We start from the raw sequence: 26,609 nt of genomic DNA on the forward strand, positions 1-26,609 counted from the left end.
CCTTATGCAAGAGGCAGTGCTGTGCCCAGGCGAGCTCTCCAGGCATTGTAGGCAGCCAGGACATCTCCGTTGCAAAGGTGGCGCTCCAGTACTTGGCACGCGACCTCGACCTTGTCTCCCACGCGCACATCGGGCACAACTCGCATGTCATCATGGTCTTTCAGCACATCCTAGGCAGGAAATGCACAGCCGCAGTTTGTAAAGTCAAAATGTCAGCCCAATTCAATAAACAATGCGCGCTGTTGGCAGCTGGAACGCCTCACATGCCCAGTAAATGAAAACTAGACAAAGGTGAAGGGAAATACAGTGAACGTTACATCAGAGCAACTGTTGTGGACAGTCTCCAGGACATGCGGATGATGATCCTGGTGCACAACTGTAAAATGTGCCAACAATAGCCTCATTATAATGGCACCTATTACCGACTTCAATCCAACTTTCATCACATTGGCCTGAAACTGCCCACTGACTACAAAGCTGTGCACTATGGTTGGTGCTCGAGCCTCCTGGGTACTTTTTTTCACATCGTACCTGTTGGCACGCTGTATAATTGTGTACAAAGCAAACTCATAGGGTTTTTCTGAGAGTCTGTTGCAGCTAAAAGCAATTTCTTTTTTCCAGGTGATTGTTGCATCCTTAATGTCTCAGACAAGCAGTTTTTCAAGGCATGTATTTCGGGGGAAAATTAGCAGGGTCAACTTTTGTGCTGACATTTCAAGCATAATGTGCAATTTCAACACAAAATGTTTCCTTAAGAATCTTCCATCAGGTGTGACACTCGGCATAAAATATTTTTACCCCCCCCCCCCCATCCCCATAAAAGAAATTAAAAGTTAAATGCAAAAACTAACAAGGCCTGAATATACTGATAGGAGAATATTTTATTTTGGTAGAAACAAAATATGACAACTGAAAGGGTTGAGATTTCACAGTAATGGCATGGCCATCAATGCAGACAGCTGTTCGTTAAGTCCAGATAATATCTAACAAATTCCAATTGTCTCTTGCTCCACATTTTCCTGTCATATCATCCATCATGAACTGAACACAACTGACTAGAGCAACAAGCCGTGTGCTAAGTGCTGTTCTTTTACCTGGTATATCTGAACACTTTAGCAGTATGATAACAAGCCTCCAAAAGCAACTAGTCCAACGTGACTGCAAGTTCCAATTGTGGCTGTAATGACTATATTTTGTAAAAGCGAAAAGCCAATGTGTTCAGTTTGTCCGCCCATACAGGCTGTGGCTGCTGCAGCTATCACTAGAAAATACCGAAATTTCACTTTTTTTAAAACGAAATTTCGGTATTTTCTAAATTTAAATGTTGTATAAGAAGGGCTTTATTTAGCAGGGATGACACGGCAGTGTCAGCAGCCGAAACCAATGTATTCAGTTTTTCCGCCCATACAGGCTGTGGCTGCTGCAGCCATCACTAGAAAATACCAAAATTTCGTCTTAGAGAATTTATGTTGTATAAGGAGGGCTTCATTTAGCAGGGATGACACAGCAGTGTCAGCAGCCGAAACCATGCTTGGAACCTTTTGATTTTCCTGTGTACATGTGTGTGTTTAAATTGCCAAGGAGGGTCTTTTGCAGTTTATTCTGGGACCCTCTTTATATCTATGTATTCTACAACTACTGATTATGCAACTAATAAAACTCGTCAAAGACAGCGCACTGGTCTCTTTAAAAATTTGTATTGTGCTATTATTTGAGCGCATCTCACCAGCATACGCAGCAGTGCCTCGGCTTTCAGTGCTGGCCAACAGTAACCACCGGGCAGTTCCAAATTCAGTGACAGAACACCCTGGCCCAAGGGCTCCACGTGCGCAAGCCACGTTTGAAGTCCGAGGCACTCGGCAAGGCGTCCTGCATATCCAAGAAGGGTGTTACGTGTGCATCTGGGATGTTGTAACTTGAAACACCCTTCCCATTTTTCTATGCATGACTTTCACACACCATTTTATTATTAGTTTTCATAAATGCGGCTCAACGCTGCTAACGAACAGCCCTCAGTCACCAAGGCATCAAAGATGTGTCCATTTAACCGTAACGAATGGGAGAAAACAAGTGTTCCCGTCTTTGAGAGCTACTGACAGCACAGCTCAAAAACATCAGTCTGATTCAGGCTGGTTATGGAGCATCATCTGCAACTGTAAGACTGCCATTAAGTAAAAGACTGTTCTGGCAAAACATAACATACACAGCTAGTTAGCCTCGGAGCAGGTTCGCACACTACTTGGTTGGGCAGATGATGTTACCCTAGCACATAAGCTAAATGCGAAGCAGCTGCGGTATGCGGTATACTTAAATAATTTTGTGGTTTGGTACAACATCAGGAAGAGACATGATGTGAGGCAATGGCACAGCTCACCTGAGCCATTTGGAACCAAGTGGCTGGCCACGCTCAATACAGTTGCCTTTTGTGCATGCCTGTCCTTGGCGTAGTTTCGTGGCAAGATCACTGCTGATCTGAGGAAAGCTAAAACGGGCTTTCCAGACGTCTCCCTGGAAGGCAGCACCAGCGATGCGGTGGCTACAGCTGAACTCTCACCCTTGACACGTATCTTCAGAGGCCCTCCTTCTGGATGAAAGGCAGAATTTGGCAGACTGTGTAGACAGACGTGTTTGTGAAACTTGTAATCATTTTCATGCATCTCTGCCAGAACCACGAAGTTCTTGGTTTACTAAGCCCTTTATTATTTATGGTTTCCACACCTACGTCCTTGCATTCCCTGTCTGCAGTGATCACTGACGCAAATCGGATGCCATGAATCTGTATTGAAGTATTATACGCTTCACAAGTGAAAACGAGGATTCAGTCTATGTTGTGAAACCCCATTTGCTGTAACCCACTGCCTGCTATACCTCCTTGGGCTTTGCTTGCCGAGTGCTCCTGTGAGCATGTTCAATCAACCATTATTGCATGCTGTTTGTTTATTTTCTAAGCTAATTAATACAACTAGTAGCAATGAGAGACGTTACCAAAAACCTTTCTGCCGACGTTTAAAGGGACTAATGACATGATTTTAGATACCAATTGTTCTTTTCAGCAATAAAAAGCTTGCCTTTTAAGGTGCCTTCCATGTGATTATTGCACTTTTCACTCCTTGTAGCTAGCAAGTGAACTAAATAAACCAGAAAAAGTTAAAAATACAAACCTGCAGTTGTTGGAGCAGCAGCAGCACGACAAATAGTGCGGTCACCAATGTCAAAACTAGCCACATGAATCCAGTTGGAGCCTGAAGAGTCCATGAAAGTGACCACCAAGCGCCCATCACGCGAGTCCCGCTCGGCAACAACTCGTAGCCCTGAGACACAACATCACCCATCAGCAACACGGCTTTCCAGGTCAAACCTCTTTGGGTCTTAAGCAGTATAGACACCTAATTTTTGGGTTCGTGTTTTACCCTTATAATGTCATAGAAGATATTATTGTGTATGGATCACCGCATTATATTCGCCTACAACTGCTGAATAATTTATAATAGAATATTCTCACCTGTTTCTGTTTTAACAGCCAAGCGATGGCTGTGATTAGAAAGTCAAGTCTAGGTCACATGAGGGATGAAAAGATTGCGACATAATTATTCCTCTGTCATTTAAATTGTCTGCAACGCTAAAGCCAGGCTGCCCCAAGAACATGAATCGCAAAAAGTGGAGAGTCTGCAATTATATTGCTGTTTATTCGTGCTGCGTGTGACCTAGACTTGACTGTGTCGTCACAGCCATCTCTCGGCTGCTAAAACCAAAACTGGTGAGGAAAGAAAATTCAATTATAAATTATTCAGCGGCCGTAGGCAGAAACCACATGGTGAGCCATATAAAGCAATCTCTTAAGCATCATTAATAAGAAGAAAAATGCCACCAAAATTTGGTGTCTATACTCCATTAAATGTTCCGCTCTTGGGCTGCTTATGCCCAGACTAAACAAGTCAATCCCCTCGACAAGATGCATGCCATAGAACTCTCTCCACCATGCCTTTCTGTACAGTGCATACCCATAGGTCACTTATTTAATCAAATGAACAACTCCAAACTGAAACTTGTCCAGTGTGTCCACATCATTTATAATGTATGTATTTGAATTAGAAATTTGTGCTGTATGTTATTAACCAAACACTTGGGCACTAAATTAGCAAGCAAAATTTAGCGAAGTGTTTCCAGCTGACTGCATTCAACTGATGCTGTGCTAATTATTCGAATGCAGGAATATATTAAATGTTAAACACACGGTATAATATTTAGGCAATATGTAGGTCTAATCTCGAGTCATTGTTAAGGGCCACTGTCCAGGGAAGGACCTTTTAAGCAAAGGAGCCCAATGTTTCGATCAGGTACCGGAGGTAGTCTGTGCAAAATGCTACACTGACATGCGCGCCGCAAAGCAAAGAAAATACAAATCAAAGCTTCAGGCCAGCTTCCCCGTTTCCTGCGCTGGCCTGTCGAGCCACAGTTATGCCATACCTGCTGCGAACGACGTCCATTGGTCTGTCTCGCTGACTGACGGGAGAAGCTAGGATGGGCATACACCACTAATTCTGTCCACCGCTCGCTGCTGCACGCTTTTCCCTCGCCCGTTTTGTTTTCGCGCACGCAGAGAATACCACCATCACCACCCCCCTGCTCCGAGTCCATCCTGTGTGCTGCGCCGTTTCTACAGCCTTCCCTTCTTTCGCGCAACCTGAAGCTTTCACTCCACCTCCCGCCAAACGCGAAGGAGGAAAGGGAATTTGGCTTGCGGAGGCTAGACGACTGAGCAGGAGAGTGAAAAAGCTCTGAGAGGGGACGGAAGGAGAGGGAAGCGCAAAATCGGTTGATTGCGGTGGCTGTAACTCCATTATTAATTACTCTTTTCAAAAACGTCTTGCGGCCTTGCGTTGTGGGAACGAAGCCTCAAAGCCACCGCGAAAAAAAAAAAATTTGGAACGGAGGGTGGACAGTGGGCCTTTAAAGCCTTCTTCGCTACCCTCTCTTCAGCATTCCTCTAATGTCCGCTCTTTTTGACTGCTGCTAAATTTCTTGCACTGGTGAAACCACACTCATTAAATAGAGCTGCTAAGTCAGAAAATTGGCAGGGGACGAAGCTGTCCCCTGGGGAAGAATACAGGCTGAAACTATGGATCAGTAAAGGGCCATACTCTGGAAGTGTCCATTGAGTGGACATTTCAAATGGCTGTGGATTACAATGGCTTAAGTTAATAGTGCATCTCAGCTACAAAACTGTCGATAGCCACAGTCACTGCCTTTAGATTGTTTGAGGTATATAGATCCTTTCACCATCTTTAACCTTCTGATGGTCGAACTGATCTAAAAAAAAAAAAAAAAAAAAAAGAAAAGAAAAAAAAAAAAGAGCTTTCCCAGACGACAAAATTTTTCCAATGCCAATTTTGTATTAAAAAAAAATGTGTACAAATGGGAAAAATAATTTAGAGACAGTATATTGGTTACAAATGTAGCGCGTCATCCAAAAATGTGCTATTATCCTCCGAAGACCAGCTGTAATATGCTGCGTACATAGCGAAGAGAGAGTTTAAAGAGGCATCGCTGTCAGTACCAGGGCAGGAGACATTGCGCGGGCCATCACGCCCCCTTACCAAGCATCTGAACAAATAAAAATAAACTCGGTAAACTAAGAGAGCAATAATACCCCATGAGCGTCGGTAATAAACAAACTAAGGAATTGTGAAGAGCACAACGCTTGGCGTCGCCAACTAATGGCAGAAATGGTACCATTCCCATTTGGCAAAAACTGTGTGGTACGTAAATCCGCCACCACAAACATCGAGTTTCAAGTGCAGTTTCAGCCTAAAAGACGACATCACATGAAAGACAGTCTGGCTGTCATCACACGGCTATCACCTCCCAATTTGGGGCTCTGACCATTCAGCATAGACCAAAGTGGTCATATCCACTTTACGGACATTTTCACAATGGTAATGTGACTACCGTCCACAGTGCTTACCTTGGTGCCGAAATAGACGCAATTGCTGCAAGGCCGTCTGAACAAATAGCAGGTCATTTTTGGCGTGCACAACTGGATGCGGCTGCAGACCTTGCAGTGAAAGTTGCCGTGGCGGCAGTGGCGATACCAGCCGCACACCCCCGCAGCCATCCAATATCAGGAGGCCATCATCCCAGCTTGACTTGTCGCCATCAGTGTTGTTCACGCTGCGGTGTGGCCATACCTTGGACAAAGCTAGGGAATACAATGCAGACGAGAGGGATCACCTATTTCAAATGGAAAAATGGTTTGTATAAATTTAGTGAACTGTCACTGCAGAATGAAACATGATAATCCAAGCGCATGGCCTCGGGTAGGACTAGAGGAATGTGATAGTAACAGAGGTTAATGATATCCTCATTGAGCCAAAATAAAGGAATCTGCACAGGTAAGGCATGCTACAGATTTTAGAAGATAACGATGACCCTTTAAAGCAACAGAATGCAATACGAAAGAAGGAAAATGCAGCAGGGGATGTAAGGAGGCCAGTTGACATTTGCGCCAGGGAATTACAGAAAAGATATTTCTGCCAAGACCTCGAAAAACCATTGCAATGGAAGCACTAGGAAACCTGTTGACGTAAGTTGTGACTTAAAATTTTTCATGCGACTGATTGTTCTGTCGATATTAAAAGGTAGACATATATATTGACACCTCTTTATATCTCTGACAACGTAGATCACAGCTTCAAAGCACAGGTGATCGCCTGAAAAACTGACGCATTTCGATTGCCTTTTTTTCCAAAACCATATACGATTAGAACAAACTGCCTTCAGACATTGCTACTATTAATCTTATGATGTTTTCTTTTTTGTTATAATGACGATTTCAATTTAGTGGTGCTGTGAGATTTTTTCTGTTTCTGTTTTGTTATATATACCCTTTCCCACAGTAATGCCACTTGGCACTGTGGGTAATAATAATAATAATAATTAGTTCACAGGAAAGGAAAGGCACAGTATCTGTCACACTTGTTTCTGTGGACACCTTAACCGCGCCATAAGGGAAGGGAGGAAGGTGGGAGTGAAAGTGAAAAGAGAGAAAAAAAGGCCGTAGTGGATGGCTACGAAGTAATTTCGACCACCTGGGGATCTTTAACATGCGCTGACATCGCACAGCACACGGACGCTTCTTCGTTTCGCCTCCATCGAAACACAGCCGCCGCGGTTGGGATCGAACCCGGGTACTCCGGCACAGTAGTCGGCCGTTTTACCACTGCACCATCGCGGTGGCGGCGGCTGTGGGCAAATAAATACATGTAAATCTGTATCTGGTGCAGGACAAATCAAATGGGACAGCGACAGAACAGGCCTTGCTGATGATGACGGTGGTGACATTTATAAATGAAAGCTGCGAGGTAATATTTGCCACGCATATGCTGTTGAGCACCTTCTGCAGCTTGTACAGTTTACTGCAGTACTCAATACACCAACGAACAAGTTTGAATTTTGCCATCACACTTTATAAAAACTGCATAGAAACTTAGAAAGTGCAGCATAGAAAAAAACTACACTGGTCAACATTATTTCCAGGAGTGATGTAACCTGTTGCCCAATCCACCCTTTTCCTCAATTTTCACCATGTTCTCTCTTTCCCGAGTCCAAAACTTGTTCCAGAGTCCAGGACTGGAGTCTTTTTAACTCCAGATACACAATGTAACACATATACAAGCAAGAATTAGATGTGCACCTGAAGCTGTGAGTCGCTGAATTGACACAACTTTTCCCAGAGGCAATGGGCCAGCCTTGATATGGAGAGACGCAGCCTCCTGCGATGACTGCTGCTCTATGGCCAAGTGTGCCTCCCATGGGATGCCTCTGTACACCCAGTGTATAAGCGATCCACTGAGGCACACGTCGTGTGCTTCCTGAAGGAGATCAGGTGCCCAGGCTTCCAGCCAGGCTCCATTGTAACTGCTCAGCACTTTACCTCTTGTGCCGAGGACAAGCAGTTCACTGTCTGCAACGGAAGGCGAGAAGCATTCATAAGCCACAGCTTGCTGCTATAAATCATACCGGCAAGGTCATCAGGCCACAAGCACCTTACTGGTAGCGAGATGGTTAATGGTTTAGGTTGAAATCTTGCCAACTGAGCGGACCTACCTACCCCAAACCTCATCCCCCTATCCAGCATGCATTCAGAATGACTGCTGCATTTACTCCCAAAAGTCATCCATGTGTTGTGCGATGTCAGTGCATGTTAAAGATTTCTAGGTAGTTGAAATTATTCTGGACTTTACACTATGGCACCTCTTTCTCTCTTTCCACAGGCCCCTCACCTCAGAGGAGGCCTGGTATTCAAACAAATACCTTTCCAAAGTTTAAAGACCCCACAAAATATGTTCCACCCAACACCAGAACACCTGTCCTTGGCACAGCACTAGTCTAACACTGTTTCATTTACCTTGCGAGTGCTAGGCCACAAATAAGGACACCATACACACCACCAAAGCAATTGGAGGTATAATGGACCAGCATTACTTAGGAGAGTCGACAAGATCTCAACCCACTGGTGTGTTCATCGGCCAAGACCACTGGGGCCCTAGACTAAGAATTCCAACCATCAGCTCAGTCCCCTTTTCTTCAGTCAGTAAACATATCTTTTCCATCCTCCTAACCCCTCGCAAGGTCTCATGGTTGTATCATCTGAATCAAATGACATCACCACAAAGTAAAGTTGCATAACCCGTTCCACCTTTTCTACATACAGTGTGTCCAAGCTAACTTTAGCCAGGGGTTAACAAACCACTTGCATACAACTGCTAGCAGTCTGGTGCACCACAAGCAATTTTTTTCATTTTGCAATTAACTAATTAGTAATTGAAATAATTCTAAATTACTAAATACTCATTTTAGAAAATAAATATTATTTGCAAAGTTGGAGAGCACCTTCTGAAACCCCATTCCATTTATTTGTATCATGTATTTTTTTCCAAGCTCCAAAGAAAGGATGCGAAATACAAAAACTATCACGTGACTAGCGCAATCGCGCACCGCAATTGTGGTGCTCACAATCGTGGTTTGAGTGAACAAAATTAGCTGCCGCCGTGACTCAACATCCCAGTTTCTGTGATAGGCTGATAAGTTGGTGATGGTTGTGGCGAGCTCGCTGCAACTTGCACCATAACACGTGCCAACTGGCTGATTCGGGCAAAGAAACCATCGCGAATATATAGGCCTGCCGCTGCAACGGGGCCGTAAAGCCACGATACAGTGATTTCGTTCACTCAAAACATAGTTGCGAGCAGCACAATCGTGGCATGCGAATGCACCAATCACGTGATAATTTTTGTATTTCGCGGGCTATGTTTACCGCAGATAAAAGGAATGGCGGATTCTGAAGGTGCTCTCCAACTTTAATCAGATTTATTTTCTAAAGTCAATGCTTAGTCAAGTGGAAAAATTACCTTAATTACTAATTAATTGCAAAAAAAATTACTTGTAATGCACAAGACAGCTGGCAAATCTAAGAAACTGGAACTCTTGGCCAAAATTTGCTTGGACACCCTGCATATACAAGTCCTCCGTGGAAACTTAGGTGAAATTGTGACTTAAGCAAGCGCCCCATAAGTTATTTTACATCATAATGAAATACACATGGAATGTGAGGCTCAGTGTGTATCTTTTTACACATTCAGTAACACTAACAGGTGTTGCTGAATACACATGTGCTGAATTCTGAATTAAATCTCAGCATCCGGCTGTAGCCACCCATCATAAAGCAGTGAAATTTATTCCCAGTGATTCCTTGCTTCGTCCAGTTTCCGTACGGCATTGCTGTTGTTGATCGGCTCTCTCCACTACACCCTACCACTAACCCATGCTCATTTGAGCTTCTGCTAGTGAACTGTTGAAATTGCTTCCACTGAACCTTTGCCTGGGTCTAATCAAAAATAAGCTGTGCGTCTATGACAGCTTGCAGTATGTCTACATCCACCATTTCCTTCATCCTGCCCACAGAGGTCTCCAGATACAGAACATTGGGAATTTTCTTCACAACGCATCCCTAACAGTAAATGTATGTGCGTATGAACAAGGCATTCTTATCATTATGCATTTTCACATATCGATAAATCGCAACTAGAACCTGGACACCCACGGGTGCCATATTCACAAGCAGCTACCAGTACTGCGCAGGAGAACTGAACAGTTCATATTGTGACATGTGCAGCTTATACAAATCAGCAAGCATGGTGCAAGTAGACAATAAAAAACCCTCATACAGCCCACTGACATCGACTGCGTTTTATGTCCCTTGATCTGCCCTTCACAGCATCACCATGCACTGGACTTTTTGTCTACTAATGTGGAAGACATCGAAGAATCTGATAATTTTTATAACCAATACGTATTCCCCTTTGGTATGTTTCACCCTAATTTTAAATGACCATACATTCTACTTCTTTTACTGAACCATTTTCTGGGCCTTCTTTTACAGTTGGTCTTCCCGAAATCATCTAGCACAAACATGCATTGGGACATTTAGGTATGTTTTTCCGGCAACAGATAACAAATAAACCAATTCTGAATGCAGAACATGTCCCAAGGTTCCTTTCATGTAGCTGGACAAAATACTCATACTACCCTTCAACTTTACCCTTCCTAGCACTTCTGCACACAATACCTCTCCTCTCCTTTGAAACACACGCTATAACGCTGCAGCAAATTCTAATCGCCAAATTTGAGTCGCCTGCAGCAACGGTGAAGAAACAGTGTATTCACTGTCATGTGAACTGCGAGCAATGTACTATGTAACCAAAACCATGGAAACCCAGACCAGACCACTGCCAAAAAGGCCCAACCTGTACTGCCTAGTTCAGTGTAACATCTCATAAATGCTAAAAACATGCAATAAATCACAATACTACGCATAAGGCTTTCACAATATGTCTCACACTGAAACTTCAATCACAGAGTGAACACCGTGTGCTAAGGCATGAATGAGACTTTTTCAATGATGTAGTTAGCCATGCTCAAAGATCTTCCTTTTTCTATAATGCCACCAACTGCTCAGAGCATCCCCTTCGAGCACTGCCTCCCACTCCCACTTGCTATTAATATGTGAAAAGCAGCCAATTCTCTCTGTACGTTTTCCAACCGTACTCTATGCTCACCATAATGATTACAAACAAGCAAAAAAACTGTCGACACCAGGGCTTCTCGGCTTCGTTACCACGTAACCTTACGCTGTTCCATCAAAAGGTTTCTAGGTTCCCTCTGTGCTTAGATCCACACATATTTCAACCCTTACCTTTCCTTTACCCATTTTATTTTGTGACTATTCATACTGCGGTTACTTGCATAAGCGAGATTCTACAGCACCTTCTGAAAGCAGTTGGAGTCTCTTGCAACTAAAAGACTGAGAAGAGCATAGTTGGACCACAAAAGCAGTGTGGCCTAAGGCGATGTGCTTACCCTTGTTCTCGGGAAGTCCAGGTTGCCAGCAAGAGATGGCAGCCACAGATTGGCCTAGGTCGCAGACCAGATGAGGCTTGCAGGGGCCGGGGGATTCACTTGCATGTAGCACAACAGCTAATACATGGCCATCGGGTAACCCCACCAAGACTGCACAGGTGCTCGACTCCCCTGTACCACTTGGCTGGCTAGGAATGGCACCTGGCCGCAGGCCCAAAAGCCGCGAAAGATATTCCGGAGAGAACACCAAGTTTCTTGCCGCATCACAGTTCTCGCTGCAACATGAAACATGCTGACCTTCAGCAGGACAACTGCTTCAGTGGACATTTCAGCTTTGGCCGAGATCAAAAGTACACTAAGAATGAGTAGAAGTTTGCCTGTAAATGGTTGACTGCTACATCATAACAACGAGCAGGTCACTGGTGGCATGTCATTGCTTTTCCTTTTAATTACCACGAAATCATGTTCCAGCATTTAAATGTTTGCACTACTTATTTTCCATTGATCCACATCACAGGTTAATCCCTTGTGATACAATGGTACACATGTGCACGCTACTTTCTTGACGTGCTTTTCTTGAGAGCAAAAAAAAAAAAAAAAACGTGCATCCACATACCAGTTCTTTGAGTTGTGCCATCTATTTGAGTGCTCATAATTTTTGCTTAGAGGCACCATTCGTTTACCGAGTGCTTTTGCAAGAGCATCTGTAGATTTCAATTCGACAAAATTTGGCATGAAACAGCAGGTAAATATCAATTCCTTTTGCCTGGAATAACAGACAGATTTATGTGAATACATCTCATCAGACATTTAGAGACAAGTTTCGACAGAAAAATGCATAGCCATTCCTGCAAAACAGTCACTGCTTTCTCGCACCCTAACTTTTCTTATCTAAAATAAAAGTTTTTACTGCTACTACTCCACATGTCTGCACTTCTAGCTTTTACAATGCCCTGCCCTGCGGTGCCAGAACTTCCAGGCAATTTGTCTACTCCCAACAGTGCACCCATAGCTCTATCATGTAAAAAACACTCCAGTGCTCTTGCTAAAATCAAGTTTCATAAGGAAATTCTGTTTCGGAGGCAGAAAAATATACTCAGGAAATGCATGCAGCTACTTTTGCAGTTTTCTGACTGGGTTTTTATTCCAAGTAAGGTCACTGTACTCAAAATATGTTCTTTAGGTTCCATAAGATTTCTGCTCTGGCATGACTTTCATTTGCATTCCCAAGTCCAAAAATGTATTTTGTTTGTGCTATGTAGAACAGGCACAGAGCATTCGTAGATAAAAATCCTCAGAAAGGTGCTCTGTCTTCATTAATGCGAAGCTGGCAACAGGCTGAGTGCTTATGCCTGTTACTTCCTCAGGTGACAAATTAAGTCTGACCAAACACAAGAGGTTTGTATCACTGACCTTGAGTAGTGCTGGCTTTGCAGAAATTCTACACAACGCAATACAGGGTCCTTGTCCAGCGAAGACAGGTGTTTCGTGCGGACAGCAACACAGCATATGGGTGGCCCCTTGCCATCAACGAGCAGCTGCCAGGAGCCTGATCGCAGAGCATAAGCAGCCAGAAGGCCACCCCAGGGAAGGCCGCAAGCCGAACGTGGCCCAAGCAAGAATTGCCTGGAGCTACGATCAGACAGTATTGGCTGTTCCATCTCTAAAAAAAATGGCTTCCTCGAGCCATCTAGGCCCAGGTCAAGAGTAAGAGATCATCTATGGATGCCTGATCGAAGGTCTCATTTTGATCCAAAACTAGGGACATATTACTGAAAATGAAAATCAACTTTCTAAGGAACAATATCCAATTTCAACATATAGTAGCTTTAGTGCTTAATTTTTCAGCAATTTTTCTGATGAACATTATTGTGCACTTCAACTGTAATTCAATTTAGTTCCCGGCCACTAGGTAATGAAATTACTAAGGAAATATGTGATAAAGCATGTGCTGTGGCCTTTAATCTGCAGGATGTGGTTTTGCTATCTAGACATAACCGCCTTTGGAAAATAAAGCTGTGGAAAAACAGTGCAACAGAAAATATAAATCACACACCAAACGTTCTCCAGTTGCCCCTGTCGGATAATGCTGCACAGAATAAAATCCTGCGCTGGGCATAAATGAAAGGGAACCTGCACATGCCACAAAAAGACCTCGACAGCTGCACCTGCTGTACTGAAATAATGTAGTGGCTCCCAAGGAAAATGCGGAAATATAATGCTGGTAGTAGCGAAAAGCGCACGCTGATCATTTCGAACCTTTGCTTATGACCACACTAGCGTTTCGCTTATCTCCTATAGTTCTTTGCGAAACTATTTTCCAGTGTCATATCTTGTCCTCAAGTGAGTATTCACCTCAAAACACCGGCACTCTCAGCAGAAGCCGGCTTTCCAGGTCTTAAAAAGACGGAATGCATCACAGCTAGGATGTGTTTAAGCTCTACAACACATCCATCGCCAACGAGGTTTGACAGAGACTTGATTCCACGCGTATGAATTACGCAAGTTCTGCGAAGCGCTGTTACGCACAGAAAGGTTACGAGCGTTTTGCAATGTCAAGGTCATCATGAATAATGCGTTAATATTCCTCCACGAATTTCGCGCGACATTACGCGGATGTAAAATTAAAACCTCTATGTTATTTTTGCCCGACATTCTGTTAAAACGTCTAAACCGTTTCCCAAGGGCGAACACATGTCAATGCAGAACCTCGGCTCCATCAGTACAAGTGTTTTAACAAAGTGCTCGGTGCAGATGAAAAGGTTAAAAAAAAAAAGAGCAAATATCACGAATCGACGAGCGCTCCCTCATTCCACGAACACATACTCAGAACACGCCTGGCATGCGCGGCACAGCCGCAGCCAGTGCCGCTGCAATGTCAACACAGCCGGGGCGGCCAATCCGGAGCGAGTTATTTCTTGCTCCGCGCTATGTCGCAATCGCCTCCTGCCCTTCTGCCGCGTCGGCTGGTCGTGGAACTCAGTCTGCTGACTTACCTCACGTCGACTAGTGGTACGGTCCACACGCCTTGCGCAGTCAAGGCCAAGAAAGCGTCGTTCGCTCCTACGACTTCCCGCAGGCCCGACAGGCAATGAAGCACGCTCTGTGCGGGTCATATTACAATCACACAACTGCCGCAGCTCCGCGGCTAGCACTCATTCATAATGCTATGAGTATACTAGCACCTCAATATATGCAAGTAATAAGCTCTTGCTGCTGCTCCTTCACTCACCTGAAAAGCAAAGTGAGCGTCCTCGGATGAAGCAACACCGCATTTTGGAATACGAACCGTGAAGACGCTGACAGTCTGCTCGCTTAACCTAAATCTGCAGACTATTAGGTTTTCGCCTAACAGAAACACGCGTACTCTCTCTTCCGAAAAGACGCTCGCGAAACGCGCCAGAAAGAAAGATGCACCGATTGCTTCATCGCTAACCGCACGTGCGCGGATCGTCGGCGCCATTGGACCACCTCGATGGCGCTTAGGCTATCACGCGGCGAAACTCGTTGCAAGGCCGCCGCTTGCGAAAGCGCTCCCCGAGAACTGCGCCAGCTCGGCATGGCTTTTACTTAAGCTAACTTGCTCGAGGGTTTCAATGCGCTGCGCGCTTTACTACACTAGAGAGAAGTGGCAATTTTTGCAGCGTTTGCAAATTCGGCAGTTGGAGCAGCTGATCGAGATCCCATTTCGAAAGAAGCGCCCATTCCCGAGTCCCAAGAGGTACGCTGTAGACGAGCCACACTCGATTTACGACGCCGAAGGCCGAAGCCCGTAGTTACGATTGACCCTGCATTTCTCACTGTTGGTATATGCCGTGCAGTCGGTTTCAGCACAGTTTCGTGGCAAAACCGCACGCATTCCCGTTTATTTGCACATGCGACAGGAGTTTCCTCGAGATTATGACGCGCGCAGCAACAAGCTGTCCCGTGCGACGTGGCGGCAATCATGAATTCCGTGCGCGCACTTGCATTCTTCTCGGCCTCGGCATGCGCGCCGGGGGTGCTTATCGAGGCTCTGTCGCGAGGCCGTGATCTCGTCCGACGGTTCGACGGCCCGTTGACAGCGTCGGCGGCCATGGACCGCGCGCAGTAGCCGCCGTACCGATCGACGTCAGCGTTCTGCGTCATCCGCGCAGGCGAATCGCCCACGCAGTCCGGCCTCGCCGCCGCTTTCAGGGCCGCGGCGCGAGCGCTCAGGGAGCAGCAGTGGCAACAAGGAGTACTTTTATTTCAATGCTCTGATCGAGTACAACAGCTAAAGGGCGTATGTACACAACGGGACGCAAGCGTACGTCATAGTAACAAGTGTTCCGCGCGTGGACGGACTTGCCGCTCACGAGGCACGGCGGCGGCGTAAATATATGTATATACAACAAATGGGGGGAACTATGTACACGGGGTACTTGGCACGGGGACTAGAGTGTCAGTGGACCCAGGATCTGGCTTGCGAGTCGAAGTTGAAGTCCAGGTTGCCGTCCACGCTGAGCTCGTGTTGGATCACCTGGTCAACGTCGCAGTGCAGACCCGGCACAGCGTCCAGGTCGAGGTCCAAGTCGTGAGGAAGGTGGTCGTTGAACGTTAGCAGACGACCCATCACCTGCGACGCGGAGGGCCCCAGCGGCGGCGGTGGCGCAGTGTCGTGCCGGTCGCCCAGGGTCATGGACTGGGTGAGCGTGTCGGCCAGCGGGCCGGCGCCGTACCGGTCCACCGGCATCAGGGGCGGCCAGCCAGATGGCGAGCCGGACAGCGGTTGCAACGGGCTGCAGTGCTGCAGCTCGAGCCGACTAGCTGGAGGCGACTCGGGAAACGGGTCCAACGGCCCTTCCGACGAGGACGGACTCGGGGACGCACGCAGGGCTTCCAGCTTCTTCTTGAGTCGGCCCCGCTTTTTCTCGTAGCGAGGTGTTTCCATCGACGTAGCCCGCCGCCGCGCTGCCTTGCCGGGCTTGGCATCCGGGTTCAGCATCCACCACGAGCTCTTGCCGGCGCCTTCGTTCTGGACTCGCATGAATCTGCTGTGCAGCGACAGGTTGTGCCGGATCGAGTTCTGCGAGGGGGCAATGACCCGGCTCCGGTCAGTTACGATCATCGCGACGAGGGGGGTTCGAACCCCACAACGCACATGCAAATCCCACTAGGGCACCCCCTCCCCCGATCAGCACGCGCGTTGGCATAGCGCCCGAAGGCCGCGTCGCCATGCCAACGGCGACTCGCGAGCACGCGTGGGCCAAGGTCACCCCTTTGGGTCGAAGCCGGCGAGCCGTCACGTGCGCGAGAGTCACGTGACAACGAAAAACGCCCCGAAGGTCTCGGCAGGAGAGGCCTGGCGAGCGAGAGGGGCGGCGCGTGGAAAGAACCCCGGCGGCCTAAGTTGCGATCGGCGCAACAAGTCGTCATGGCCGTCGAGCCGCTAGCCCTAACGCCGGCCACGTCTTACCTTCCAGCCGGCGGAGCTGTTGCTGTCGCCCTTGTCCTTGAAATAGGGCACGTTCTGCACCATCCACTCGTAGATCTGTGACAGCGTGAGGCGTTTCTCGGGCGCGCTTTGGATGGCTTGCGTAATCAGGTCCGCGTAGGACATGTTGCCCCAGGCGTTGCGACGCGATGAATTCTTTTTCGGGGCACCCGCCTCACCAAAGGGGCTCTCCTGAGGACCCGCCTTCTCATCGCCGTAATTGTCGGGCCGCGGGAGCGGCCAAGTGTTGGAGCGGGCACGCGTCTGCGGCTCGAAGCCCGGCTCGACATCAGCCAGCCGGTCCATGGCGCGTGTCAGCGATCAGGTCCGCCGTAATCCGAGATGATCCGCGCCGTAATCCATGGGGCACAGCGGCCACCCGAAGGCAGCCGACCAAACGCGCACTATCAAGGTACGGGCACGAGTCCCCGACTGCCGGGCGGAGCCGCCGCCGCTGCTGCGACGCGGCTACTGACGTCACTCCACGAGCGGCGCGGCCAGCTGGCGCCGCCCAGCGGCACGCGCCGCAGAACACGCGGCCCAAGGCCGCCGCGCCTCCCCCCTCAGCGCGCGCGTACACCCGCTACACGGCGGCGGGGTACCGTTGGGCGAGGGGAGATACGGGTACCTTGCGAGACTCTCAACAGACTGCGTTATTGGCATTCTCTATTTCCTTCAACGTGGCAAACATTCCCGCATGAAAATACAGCCTGCTCGGCGAACAATCGTAGCACATCCTCACGCCAGTGGTGGTCACTGCAGTTCGGGATGGCAGGCGTGTGTCAAAGCTCCTTTATTGTGGTCAAACAGGCTAAAAATGGGCAATGGAGAATGTTAACTTACACTGAAGGCATAACAGCAAAAAAAAGGTTTCATATTTGTTTCACCATCGAGCCACGTATCACGCGACTCAATCGCGCGCGTATAAAGGGAACAGACAAGATCACCCGCCACCGGAGTCACTTTTCAGTCAGGTAACAGTCAAGAGGGGGGGGGGGGGGGGGGGGGGGTATTGGTGCAAGGCTACAGAGGCCCCGCAGCTGCCGTTGCCTTGGCCACTGGGTCCTGCACGGCACACTGCTGCTGTTGCTGCTGCTGCTGCTGTTGTTGTTGTTGTTGCTGCTGCTGTTGCTGCTGCTGCTGTTGCTGCTGTTGAGCTGCGGCTTCACCCAGAAGGTTGCGAATGTTGAGCCCTGGCTCGAGGTGGCAACAGAAGGCCTTGCCGCATGTTGGGCAGCCTGGGATGCACAGGGGAACTCTCTGCTGCTGCTGCTCCTCAGAGCAGCCCGGCTGCTGCGGTGGCGGCTGCTGCTGCTGTTGCTGGGGGGCCTGCTGCGGTGGAGGCAACTGCAGGAGCTGTGGAGCGTGGGTGCGGCTGTGGCGCTCCAGCTGCACTTTCTGGCGGAAGGTCTTGCCGCATGGCGAGCAGTTGAAGGGCCTCTCACCAGTGTGTGTCCGCATGTGGCTTTCCAAGTGGGCCTTCTGGTTGAAGGACTTTCCACAAGACGAGCAGACAAACATGCGCTCACCGGTGTGCGTCTTGATGTGGCGCTCAATGTGCTCCTTGCGTGTAAAGGTCTTGCCGCAGGCCGAACAGCTAAAGGGCCGCTCCCCCGTGTGGATGCGCACGTGGCTCTCCAGGTGCACCTTCTGGCTGAAGCGCTTGCCGCAGTGTGGGCAGCAAAAAGGCCGCTCCCCGGTGTGGATACGCATGTGGCGACCAATGTGCTCTTTGCGCCGAAATGCCTTCCCACAAACCGTGCAACTGAAGGGGCGTTCACCTGTGTGGATTCGCAGGTGGTTCTCGAGGTGGGCTTTCTGGCAGAAGGTCTTGGCGCAGGTTGGGCACGTATAAGGCCGCTCCTTAGGTTTGGCCAGCGGCTCCACAGCGCGGGCTGTTGCAGTCCACGGGGCACGTTCGCTCACAGCCATGTGGCCGGCCACGTGTGTGTCCAGCTGGTTTTTCTGACTGAACACAAGGCCACAGAAGGAGCAGCTCCAAAGCAGCTGGGTGGCACCTGCAGGCTCTGTGTGGCAGCTTCGAACATGACACTGCAAGGCAGTGACGTCACCAAAGGTCTCGCCACACACTCCACAGCGCTGGGGTGATGGCGGTGCCACTGTTGCCACGGTACAAACCACCCCTGAGCCAGGCTTTGGGGCCTCCAGGGGCTCAACAATCTCTTTCTTGTCGCAGACAGTGCAGTTGGAACGGCCCTCGGCATGCAGGACCACGTGCTTGCAGAAGTCATTCACTGATGTGGTGGCAAATGGGCACAGTGGACAGCGATGTGTGGTGGCTGCGGACGGATCCACCATGGTAGCCGTGGCCGTCGTTGCTACCGGTCCCTTGTGGAGCCGCACCAGGGCCTTGGACTCCTTGGGTCCCTCTGCAAAAGGCATTATGCGAGTCAGGCGAGCCAGGGCGCCCCAGCCGAGGGAGCAGCGAGCGTGTTACTTGTGGGGCCGCGGTTAGTGGGACGGGCATGCAGGCGGGGATGGGGTGGGTGGGGAGGGTTCACTTTTTTTTTTTATGAGAGAGACGTAGAGAGGGCGCTTGGGTCTGTGTGCGTGTCTGCGTGGCAGGGGGGGCAGCACCCACCTGTGGGCGGGGCGTGGGTGCGCGCGTGGCGCTCCGCGTGCTCCCTCAGGCGGAAGGTGCGCTGGCACGTGGCGCAGCTAAAGGGGCGCTCTCCAGAATGTATGGTCAGGTGGTTGAGCAAGTGGGCCCGCTGGCCAAAGGGCTTGGCGCAGACAGAGCAGCAGAAGGGCCGTTCACCTGTGTGTGTCTTCATGTGCCGGCCGATGTGTTCCTTGCGCCGGAAGGCTTTGCCGCACACGTGGCAGCTGAAGGGCCGCTCGCCGGTGTGTATCCGCACATGATTCTCTAAGTGTACCTTCTGACTAAACGACTTGCCGCACGTGGCGCAGCCGAAGTTACGCTCCCCCGTGTGCATCTTCAAGTGCCTCTCTACGTGCTCTTTGCGGCGGAATGCCTTGCCGCACGTGGGGCACACAAAGGGCCGCTTCTTGCCCCGGGGCCCCTCGGCGGTCGGGCAAGAGGACGACGAGCAAAGGGGGGGCTTACCCGGCCCGCCATAGCTAAACACCTCCGGTGGGGCGTGCGTGCGCATGTGCCCTTCCAAGTGCTCCTTATCCACGAATATTGCCCCACACACTGCACAGCTGAACAGCCGGCTGGCGTGGCTCTGCATGTGCTCGTCCAGCTCCTCCTTGAGGGCAAATGCCTTGGCGCACACCCCGCACCCGTACAGGGTCACTGCCGTCTCCTTGCCATCGGGGCACATGCCGCACGCCGCCGCCACCGCTGCTGCTGCCGCCGCTGCAGCAGCCGCTGCCTGCTGCTGCTGCTGCTGTTGTTGCTGCTGCTGCTGCGCGGCCGCCGCTTGGTGCAGGGCCACGTGCTTGTTCATCTCGTCCATGTTGTCCGTGGCGAAGGGGCACAGCGGGCAGCGCGGCTTCTCCTCTCCTCCTTCAGCCATGCCTGCAAAGGACCCCAAGTCAGACCCGAAACCCAGCCCCCCACAAAACCCAGCAGCATGCACGTGTGTGGTGTGCGTGGGGTAAAGATATAGAAACGACGAGACTGACCGGTTTGTGATGGAGGTGGCTTTATTGCGCGCTTAGGTACAGGGTGGCACGAACGGTGGCGGAGCTGCCGTCGTTGGCTGGGGGGCGCACAGCGGTAGGAAGGAGGATGGCGTCTTCTTATGGCGATGCGGGGGCTGCTGCTGCTGCTGCTGCGTGGGCGGGCGGGCGTGCGTGCGCAGATGGCGCTCGACGTGGGACTTCTGGCGGAAGGACTTGCCACAGGCGGCGCAGTGGAAAGGGCGCTCACCTGTGTGCGTGCGCATGTGCCGGTGGATGTGCTCCTTCTGGCGGAAGGCCTTTCCGCAGGCGGCGCAGGCAAAAGGGCGCTCGCCCGTGTGGATGCGCACATGGTTCTCCAGGTGGGCCTTCTGGGCAAACGCCTTGCCGCACGTCGGGCAGCAAAAAGGTCGCTCGCCCGTGTGCGTGCGCATGTGCCGCCCAATGTGCTCTTTGCGGCTGAAGCTCTTGCCGCAGACGGCGCATGCAAACGGCCGCTCGCCCGTGTGGATGCGCACATGACGCGCCAGGTGCACCTTCTGCCGGAACGACTTGCCACACACGGCACAGGGAAAGGTGCGCTCGTCCGTGTGCGTCCGCATGTGCCGGTCAATGTGCTCCTTCCGGCCGAAGCTCTTGCCGCATGCTGAGCAGCCAAAGGGCCGCTCCACAGCAGGGGGCTGTTGCTGCTGCAGCGGGTGGGGGGCGGGGGGCGGCGGTCCAAGCAGCAGGCGCAGCCCCTCGGGGGGCCCCGGACAGGCCCTCAGGTGCGCCTCCAGGGCACCCCGCTGGGCAAAGGCCAGGCCGCAGAGGCCGCAGGCAGCGCCCCGCCCCGCCCCGCCACAGTCGGGAGGGCAGAGCGGGCATCGGGTAGGGGGGACGCCTGCGGGGGGCAACACAGCGGGTAAGCCTCTCTAGAGCTCCTTGGCTGGGAAGAAGAGCGGCTTGGCCCCCTTGGGCGGCTGGTGGGTGCGTGCATGGCGGTCCACGTGCGACTTCTGGCGAAAAGCCTTCCCGCACGTGGGGCAGGCAAAGGGCCGCTCGCCCGTGTGGGTGCGCATGTGCCGCTTGATGTACTCTTTCTGGCGAAATGCTTTCCCGCAAGCAGAACACCGGAAAGGGCGCTCTCCCGTGTGGATGCGCACGTGGTTCTCCAGGTGCACCTTCTGGGAGAAGGCCTTGCCGCAGGCCGTGCACAGGAAGGCCCGCTCCCCCGTGTGGATGCGCACGTGCCGCTCTATGTGCTCCTTGCGACCAAACGCCTTGCCGCACGTGCTGCACACAAAGGGTCGCTCGCCCGTGTGGATGCGCACGTGGCTCTCCAGGTGCACCTTCTGGCTGAACCTCTTGCTACAGGTAAAACAGCAAAAAGGCCGCTCCCCCGTGTGGGTGCGCATGTGACGCCCAATGTGCTCCTTCCGGCTGAAGCTCTTGCCGCACACCGAGCAGGCAAAGGGTCGCTCGCCCGTGTGGATGCGCACGTGATTCTCCAGGTGGACCTTCTGGGCAAACGCCTTTCCACACGTGGCGCAGCCAAACGGTCGCTCCCGGCCCTCGCGCGCCGCCCCCCGGCCGCCCCGACCCCCTGCTGCCGTGGTAGCCGCGCTGGTGGACAGGACCCAGCCGCCGTGGCAGGCCCTCTGATGAGCCTCCAGCTGGGCCCGCTGAGGGAAGGCCGCCCCGCACGCCTGGCACGCCGCCACATGCGCACGCAGATGGCCCTGCAGGCCTCCACTGTCGGCGAAGGCCTCCCCGCACACGCAGCAGCTCAGCTTGCCCGTTGCCGCAGCCTCCGCCTTGGCCCCCAACAACTTGTCACACATGGAGCAGTTGCCGCGGGCGTCCGTGTGCACGCACATGTGCTTGCAGAAGTCGGCCACCGACTCGGTGGCGAATGGGCAGAGTGGGCAGCGGTGGCAGCTGCTGGGGCCGGCCTCCGCCATGCGCCCTGCAAGGCAAGCTCCCTTCACCAGGGGCGCCGGCGCCCGCCCTGGTGCGGTCGTGGTGTGCCTGCCTCCGTCAACCAACCAAGGAGCTGCTGCCGCCGGACAAAACGCGCTTGTTTCTGCCGCCGCACGACAACCAAGGAGGGAAAAGAAAACGTAACAAACAAGGAGGGGGAGGGAGTTCTTTCGCTTATCACGCGGGTGTCGCGATAGTCTGCTTGTGTGTGTGCGCATGCGGCCCACCCGAGGCAACCTCGCACCACCACCATCACCAAGGCACGCCACCACGGGCCACAAGGGAACCAAGCCCGCTCGGCGGGACACTTACCGGGTGTCGACGTGTCCGCTGCCTGGTGCTCCACGGCCGCGGCCTCAGCAGTCCCCACTGTGCCGACGCTGCTCGTCACGGGCACCCTGCAGGCAAGCACGGCCACTTAGTTATCACACCTAACACACGCTGCAGCAGTGAACAGATCCTTGCCGCAATTGTCAAGACGATGACACGAAGTCAACAAAGACATATTCATGAGCCGAGGCACTTAAACAATTGTTATATCCCTGTTGGAACACGTGCCTAAATTTGGTTTCCCCACCGAATACACTGAACAGATTCCATCAAATTTCAACCAAAAGAAGCAGTCAAATTTAACTATTCATAACTGCCTAGTGTCATTTAAATATCCCCATAACAGGAGACTGATGGCCTACCTGTCTTTTATGGTAAACTGCATCACCATCAGTGACAATTTTCCTAATCTGGTACATCACACATTACACCCAGAACACCCCTTCAAGAGTAACTCTCTTTTTAGACCAATTGCAAGTTTGCCCAGAGGTACCTACAATCTTTGATCCCTACAATCTTTGATCGCACTCCTGGAACATTTACATATTTAACAACAGTTTTGACATTGTGGCAGCACATTGATGTTTTTACCTGTGTACCACCAATTCCGCAGGTTTCATTATGGTTCTCTCCCCTTACAAATGAAGGGGGCCCTAAAGGTAAATGCATTCCGACCAAAGCAGCAATCCCTCTGTCATCACCTTTCGACTTACCACTGGCCTCACCCAAACAACTGTACTCTGCGAAGAGATGGACTCAACGTGATGCCACTGACACCATGCTTTTGCCAAGTTTTCACGGAGCAGGCCGCAGTGAGCAGATTAAACAAGTGAACACACATTAACTGTGCTCCTTGTCCATTTACCAACATGCCAGTCTCATTGACATTCATGAAAGGCGTACATACAGAGGAAGCAGTACATTCGGGTCAGCACAGAAAAAATAAAAACAGCTTTTTATTACTTCTCTTCCTTTTGTCATTGGTGTGTTCGCATTTTTACCCTATGCGACATCTCCCGAGTTTTTAATATGCTGCATGCTACCACATGCACTACCACCACTTTGTATTCTGCGAATGCATGCCATATATTATGGGCCCCAAGAAGCCTTGCCGATTAAAAAAGGGGTGGTACGAACCTAAATTTAATAAAGCTGTTGCCATTAAAAAAAATAACAAGAGCCTATATCATACTACCAGACTGGGAAGAGAATGCCATAAGTGAACTGCTTGTAAAGCTGACTGTATACAGCATAATATACTGAGCAAAGTTGAAAAACGGGTAAGTATGGTATGCGGGATTTACCATTCCAAAGTTGCACGTGGGCCATGAAAGATGCTGTAATGAAAAGCTCACATTAATTCAGAACACCTGATATGAAACAAGAGACAAATATGAGCCAGTTGGCAATCTATCAAGCAAATACAAACACCAAATTTCTGTTGCATGTTTTGTTTTTAATAATGCATTGATCAGTATGCTAAGTATGCATTGATCCCTATATTATCTCCATGAATTTTGAAATCGTCTTGAATTTTCCCCTCATGCAGCTTCACTATCTACAGTGCAGTCAAGGCCTTGACATCAAGGTTATGCAAGGCACCAAAAAACTGACATAATGCTGCTTTTTTATTTGCTATCACTTCAGCTCGTCAGGAAGGCTGACTTAAGCACTGTAGTAAATTAAAAAATAAAGTAGCAATTAAAAAATAGTTGAGATCTATACTAAACTTTCAGCGCATACACACTAAATTTTGCTTGCATGGTTCTTGTTATTGATCCGAAAGACAGTGTACTTCAATCACCCAGTGTTATTTGCCAATGAATGTTATAATATACAAATGAATTTTTTCTCACTTTTTACAGTTCCAATAGCCAAGTGAGTCCTATGGCATCTATAAAGTCCTAATGTCTCGTGGAGCTGAAGAAACTGCCACTGCTCCTTCGTAGTTTCATTCACTCCAACACTAAAACTAGCCTGTCTCAAAAGCCACAATTATGAATGGTATTAAGCAAACATGTGATTCGTGGGCCGCAATACCATTACCACATTATTACAAATAATAAAACGCAACCAAAAAATTATGTCTGTGTGTGTGACAGATTATCCTTTCATCCCGCAGCAACTGCTGAAACACATGGGAAAACTAAAGATTTAAAAAGCTGCAGGTGAGTAAAACAATCCATACACGTCAATTTCGTCCACATTCCTTTAATAAGCCTAATAAAGCACCATATTACCGAGGCATAAAATACAACCAAGGCTTTAGATGTGGACCCTCAAAAAAAAAAAAAAAATTGCGGGTATCCTTCGTGAGGGTAGGTCAACAGACGCGCCGACGTTTTAATGGCATTCCTTTACTGCCTTTCATTACTTAATGTGCCAATACCGATGCAGCAAGTCGTGCTCTTCCCCGTTTTCCTGTGTACACATCAATATCTGCTAAGGCGTCTCGTTTCAGGCCACGGAATATGTCATGGGTACTTTCGTATCAACTCCTCCCATAGCTCGAAAAGTTTTCATTCCTGATGCGCTAAACGGCGCCCAGCACAAGTTACGGATGCACCACTGACAGTGCGTACAGTAGTATGTGATGCGTTTCTTCACTCTCGCTTGTACTGTAGCACACTAAAAATGCCGCGAAAGTGTCTCGGATTTAGGCCTTCGGAGACTCCCTCGACGCGCAGCAAGGACTTACCCGGAGCCGCCGTTCAACGACAGGCCTGCGATGGAAGAGCCTTCGACCAAACGCTGCGCCGGCACCCTCAAGGCAAGACCTGCAAACATCGCGACGCCGATCGGTTAGAACGCTCGCAGCACGCGCCACAACGGGGCAAAGCCGCGGCGGACGGGCCGCATGACGCGCGGCCGCCATTGGCGCGGGCGGCGTCACGTGAGCGCCAGCCACCCAATCGCCGGTGCCGCTGACAGGAACAAAGTGAGGGAGAAGCTTCCATTGCCCGATCCCTCCCTGTCAAAAGGGCCGCTTCTTGTCAGATGCCCCGATCGAGGATTCTTACCTGCTACGATGCGAACACTCATTAAACAAACGCCCAACTTGCAAATTCCATGTCCACTTTCGCTGCGGTGACACTCAGCAGCCACGAACCAAGCACACCCCACGCCAGCCCACATCAGCAGCTCGCGATAACTATAGACTCAAATTGGGTCAACAATTACGGCCTGTACAATGTGGCAGCCAAAGTAAAATATCCGGGCGCCCCTACATGCCTCATCCGCGTCGGTATTTTCCTGCAAGGTAACCGGGGCGCGAACGCTATCGCGAAACGCAAAATCGGGAGGGGTGGGTATACGGCTCGCGCCGTGGCGCCTGAAGCCAAGTTCGCAACGTAAGCCGGGCTAGGCTAGGCTGCCTCGGAGTTGGCTCACCTCTGGTGATTTTTATCCAAACTCTTCCGCCGGCACGGCATGAAGGAAACAAGTGGGCCGCTGCGGCCCGTGGCAGACCCGAGCCGGCGGGCCGCAGCAGCAGTCGGGCCGCGGCCCGGTGGCACGCGTGGAGAGAGAAAAAACATCAGTGACGCGCTTTCTTGCGAGGGAAGCGTTCATTGTGTCGGCGGCCCTCACTCACCGCCTCCATCGCAGAGCACAGCTCGCCAAGCGGGAAACAACAAACGGAGGAAAAGCGCTGGTGCACTCACTCATCGAGTTCGTAACCATCTTCTGGATTCATAACGAATCCCTGGACTTCTCGCCGTGGTTAACAACTTGCCGACGCACCGAAACTTGCTGGAGAAGCGAAAGAAAAAGGCCTAATTGTCTCCCTCGCCCAACTTCAATGGCAACTTGGGGAAGCGTAGCCTCGCCCCAGACA

At 50.4% G+C, this 26,609-nt stretch overlaps 3 protein-coding genes across 6 annotated transcripts; all 3 read right to left on the reverse strand.

Annotated features, from left to right (window-relative positions):
- Window positions 1-2: 2 nt before the first annotated feature.
- LOC146208243 (uncharacterized) lies at window positions 3-15,498 on the reverse strand. 4 transcript variants are annotated; one of them, XM_084592177.1, is made up of 10 exons: window positions 14,651-15,498; window positions 14,415-14,521; window positions 12,832-13,050; window positions 11,419-11,693; window positions 7,694-7,963; window positions 5,966-6,199; window positions 3,162-3,311; window positions 2,375-2,581; window positions 1,727-1,869; window positions 3-170 (listed from the first exon to the last, which is right to left on the reverse strand). In XM_084592177.1, the coding sequence occupies exons 1-10, from the start codon at window positions 14,879-14,881 to the stop codon at window positions 3-5; spliced, it is 2,004 nt and encodes a 667-aa protein (XP_084448303.1). In that variant the 5' UTR covers window positions 14,882-15,498. The 4 variants fall into 4 exon arrangements, with proteins under 4 accessions (XP_084448303.1, XP_084448296.1, XP_084448307.1 ...); XM_084592170.1 differs by having other exon boundaries at window positions 2,375-2,584; XM_084592181.1 differs by lacking the exon at window positions 12,832-13,050 and having other exon boundaries at window positions 2,375-2,584.
- A 127-nt stretch (window positions 15,499-15,625) lies between these two features.
- On the reverse strand, window positions 15,626-17,354 carry LOC146208244 (forkhead box protein O-like). Its single transcript, XM_084592214.1, has 2 exons — window positions 16,856-17,354; window positions 15,626-16,465 (listed from the first exon to the last, which is right to left on the reverse strand). The coding sequence occupies exons 1-2, from the start codon at window positions 17,177-17,179 to the stop codon at window positions 15,842-15,844; spliced, it is 948 nt and encodes a 315-aa protein (XP_084448340.1). The 5' UTR covers window positions 17,180-17,354; the 3' UTR covers window positions 15,626-15,841.
- A 172-nt stretch (window positions 17,355-17,526) lies between these two features.
- LOC146208245 (uncharacterized) lies at window positions 17,527-26,575 on the reverse strand. The gene is made up of 8 exons (XM_084578265.1): window positions 26,437-26,575; window positions 25,473-25,551; window positions 24,079-24,111; window positions 22,757-22,842; window positions 21,399-22,430; window positions 20,520-21,365; window positions 19,476-20,378; window positions 17,527-19,263 (listed from the first exon to the last, which is right to left on the reverse strand). The coding sequence occupies exons 1-8, from the start codon at window positions 26,453-26,455 to the stop codon at window positions 17,897-17,899; spliced, it is 4,365 nt and encodes a 1,454-aa protein (XP_084434391.1). The 5' UTR covers window positions 26,456-26,575; the 3' UTR covers window positions 17,527-17,896.
- Window positions 26,576-26,609: the final 34 nt, after the last annotated feature.

This window comes from Amblyomma maculatum, chromosome 1, assembly GCF_055883805.1.
Source record: "Amblyomma maculatum isolate TAMU_Amacu chromosome 1, ASM5588380v1, whole genome shotgun sequence".
In the NCBI taxonomy this organism is placed as follows: Eukaryota; Metazoa; Arthropoda; class Arachnida; order Ixodida; family Ixodidae; genus Amblyomma; species Amblyomma maculatum.

Excerpts from the sequence above, each read along its gene's own strand:
- LOC146208243 (XM_084592170.1), bottom strand. The coding sequence starts at position 14,881 with ATGGCGCCGACGATCCGCGCACGTGCGGTTAGCGATGAAGCAATCGGT. Across the intron at positions 13,051-14,414 it reads GTACCACTAGTCGACGTGAG|CTCCAGGCAATTCTTGCTTG; the intron begins GTAAGTCAGCAG and ends GTCTGATCGTAG. Across the intron at positions 171-1,726 it reads AGGCACTGCTGCGTATGCTG|GATGTGCTGAAAGACCATGA; the intron begins GTGAGATGCGCT and ends TTTCCTGCCTAG.
- LOC146208244 (XM_084592214.1), bottom strand. The coding sequence starts at position 17,179 with ATGGACCGGCTGGCTGATGTCGAGCCGGGCTTCGAGCCGCAGACGCGT. Across the intron at positions 16,466-16,855 it reads ACAGCTCCGCCGGCTGGAAG|AACTCGATCCGGCACAACCT; the intron begins GTAAGACGTGGC and ends GCCCCCTCGCAG.
- LOC146208245 (XM_084578265.1), bottom strand. Across the intron at positions 24,112-25,472 it reads TCGTTGAACGGCGGCTCCGG|CATCTTTCATGGCCCACGTG; the intron begins GTAAGTCCTTGC and ends TTTTCATTACAG. Across the intron at positions 20,379-20,519 it reads GTTCGTGCCACCCTGTACCT|GCATGGCTGAAGGAGGAGAG; the intron begins AAGCGCGCAATA and ends GGTCCTTTGCAG.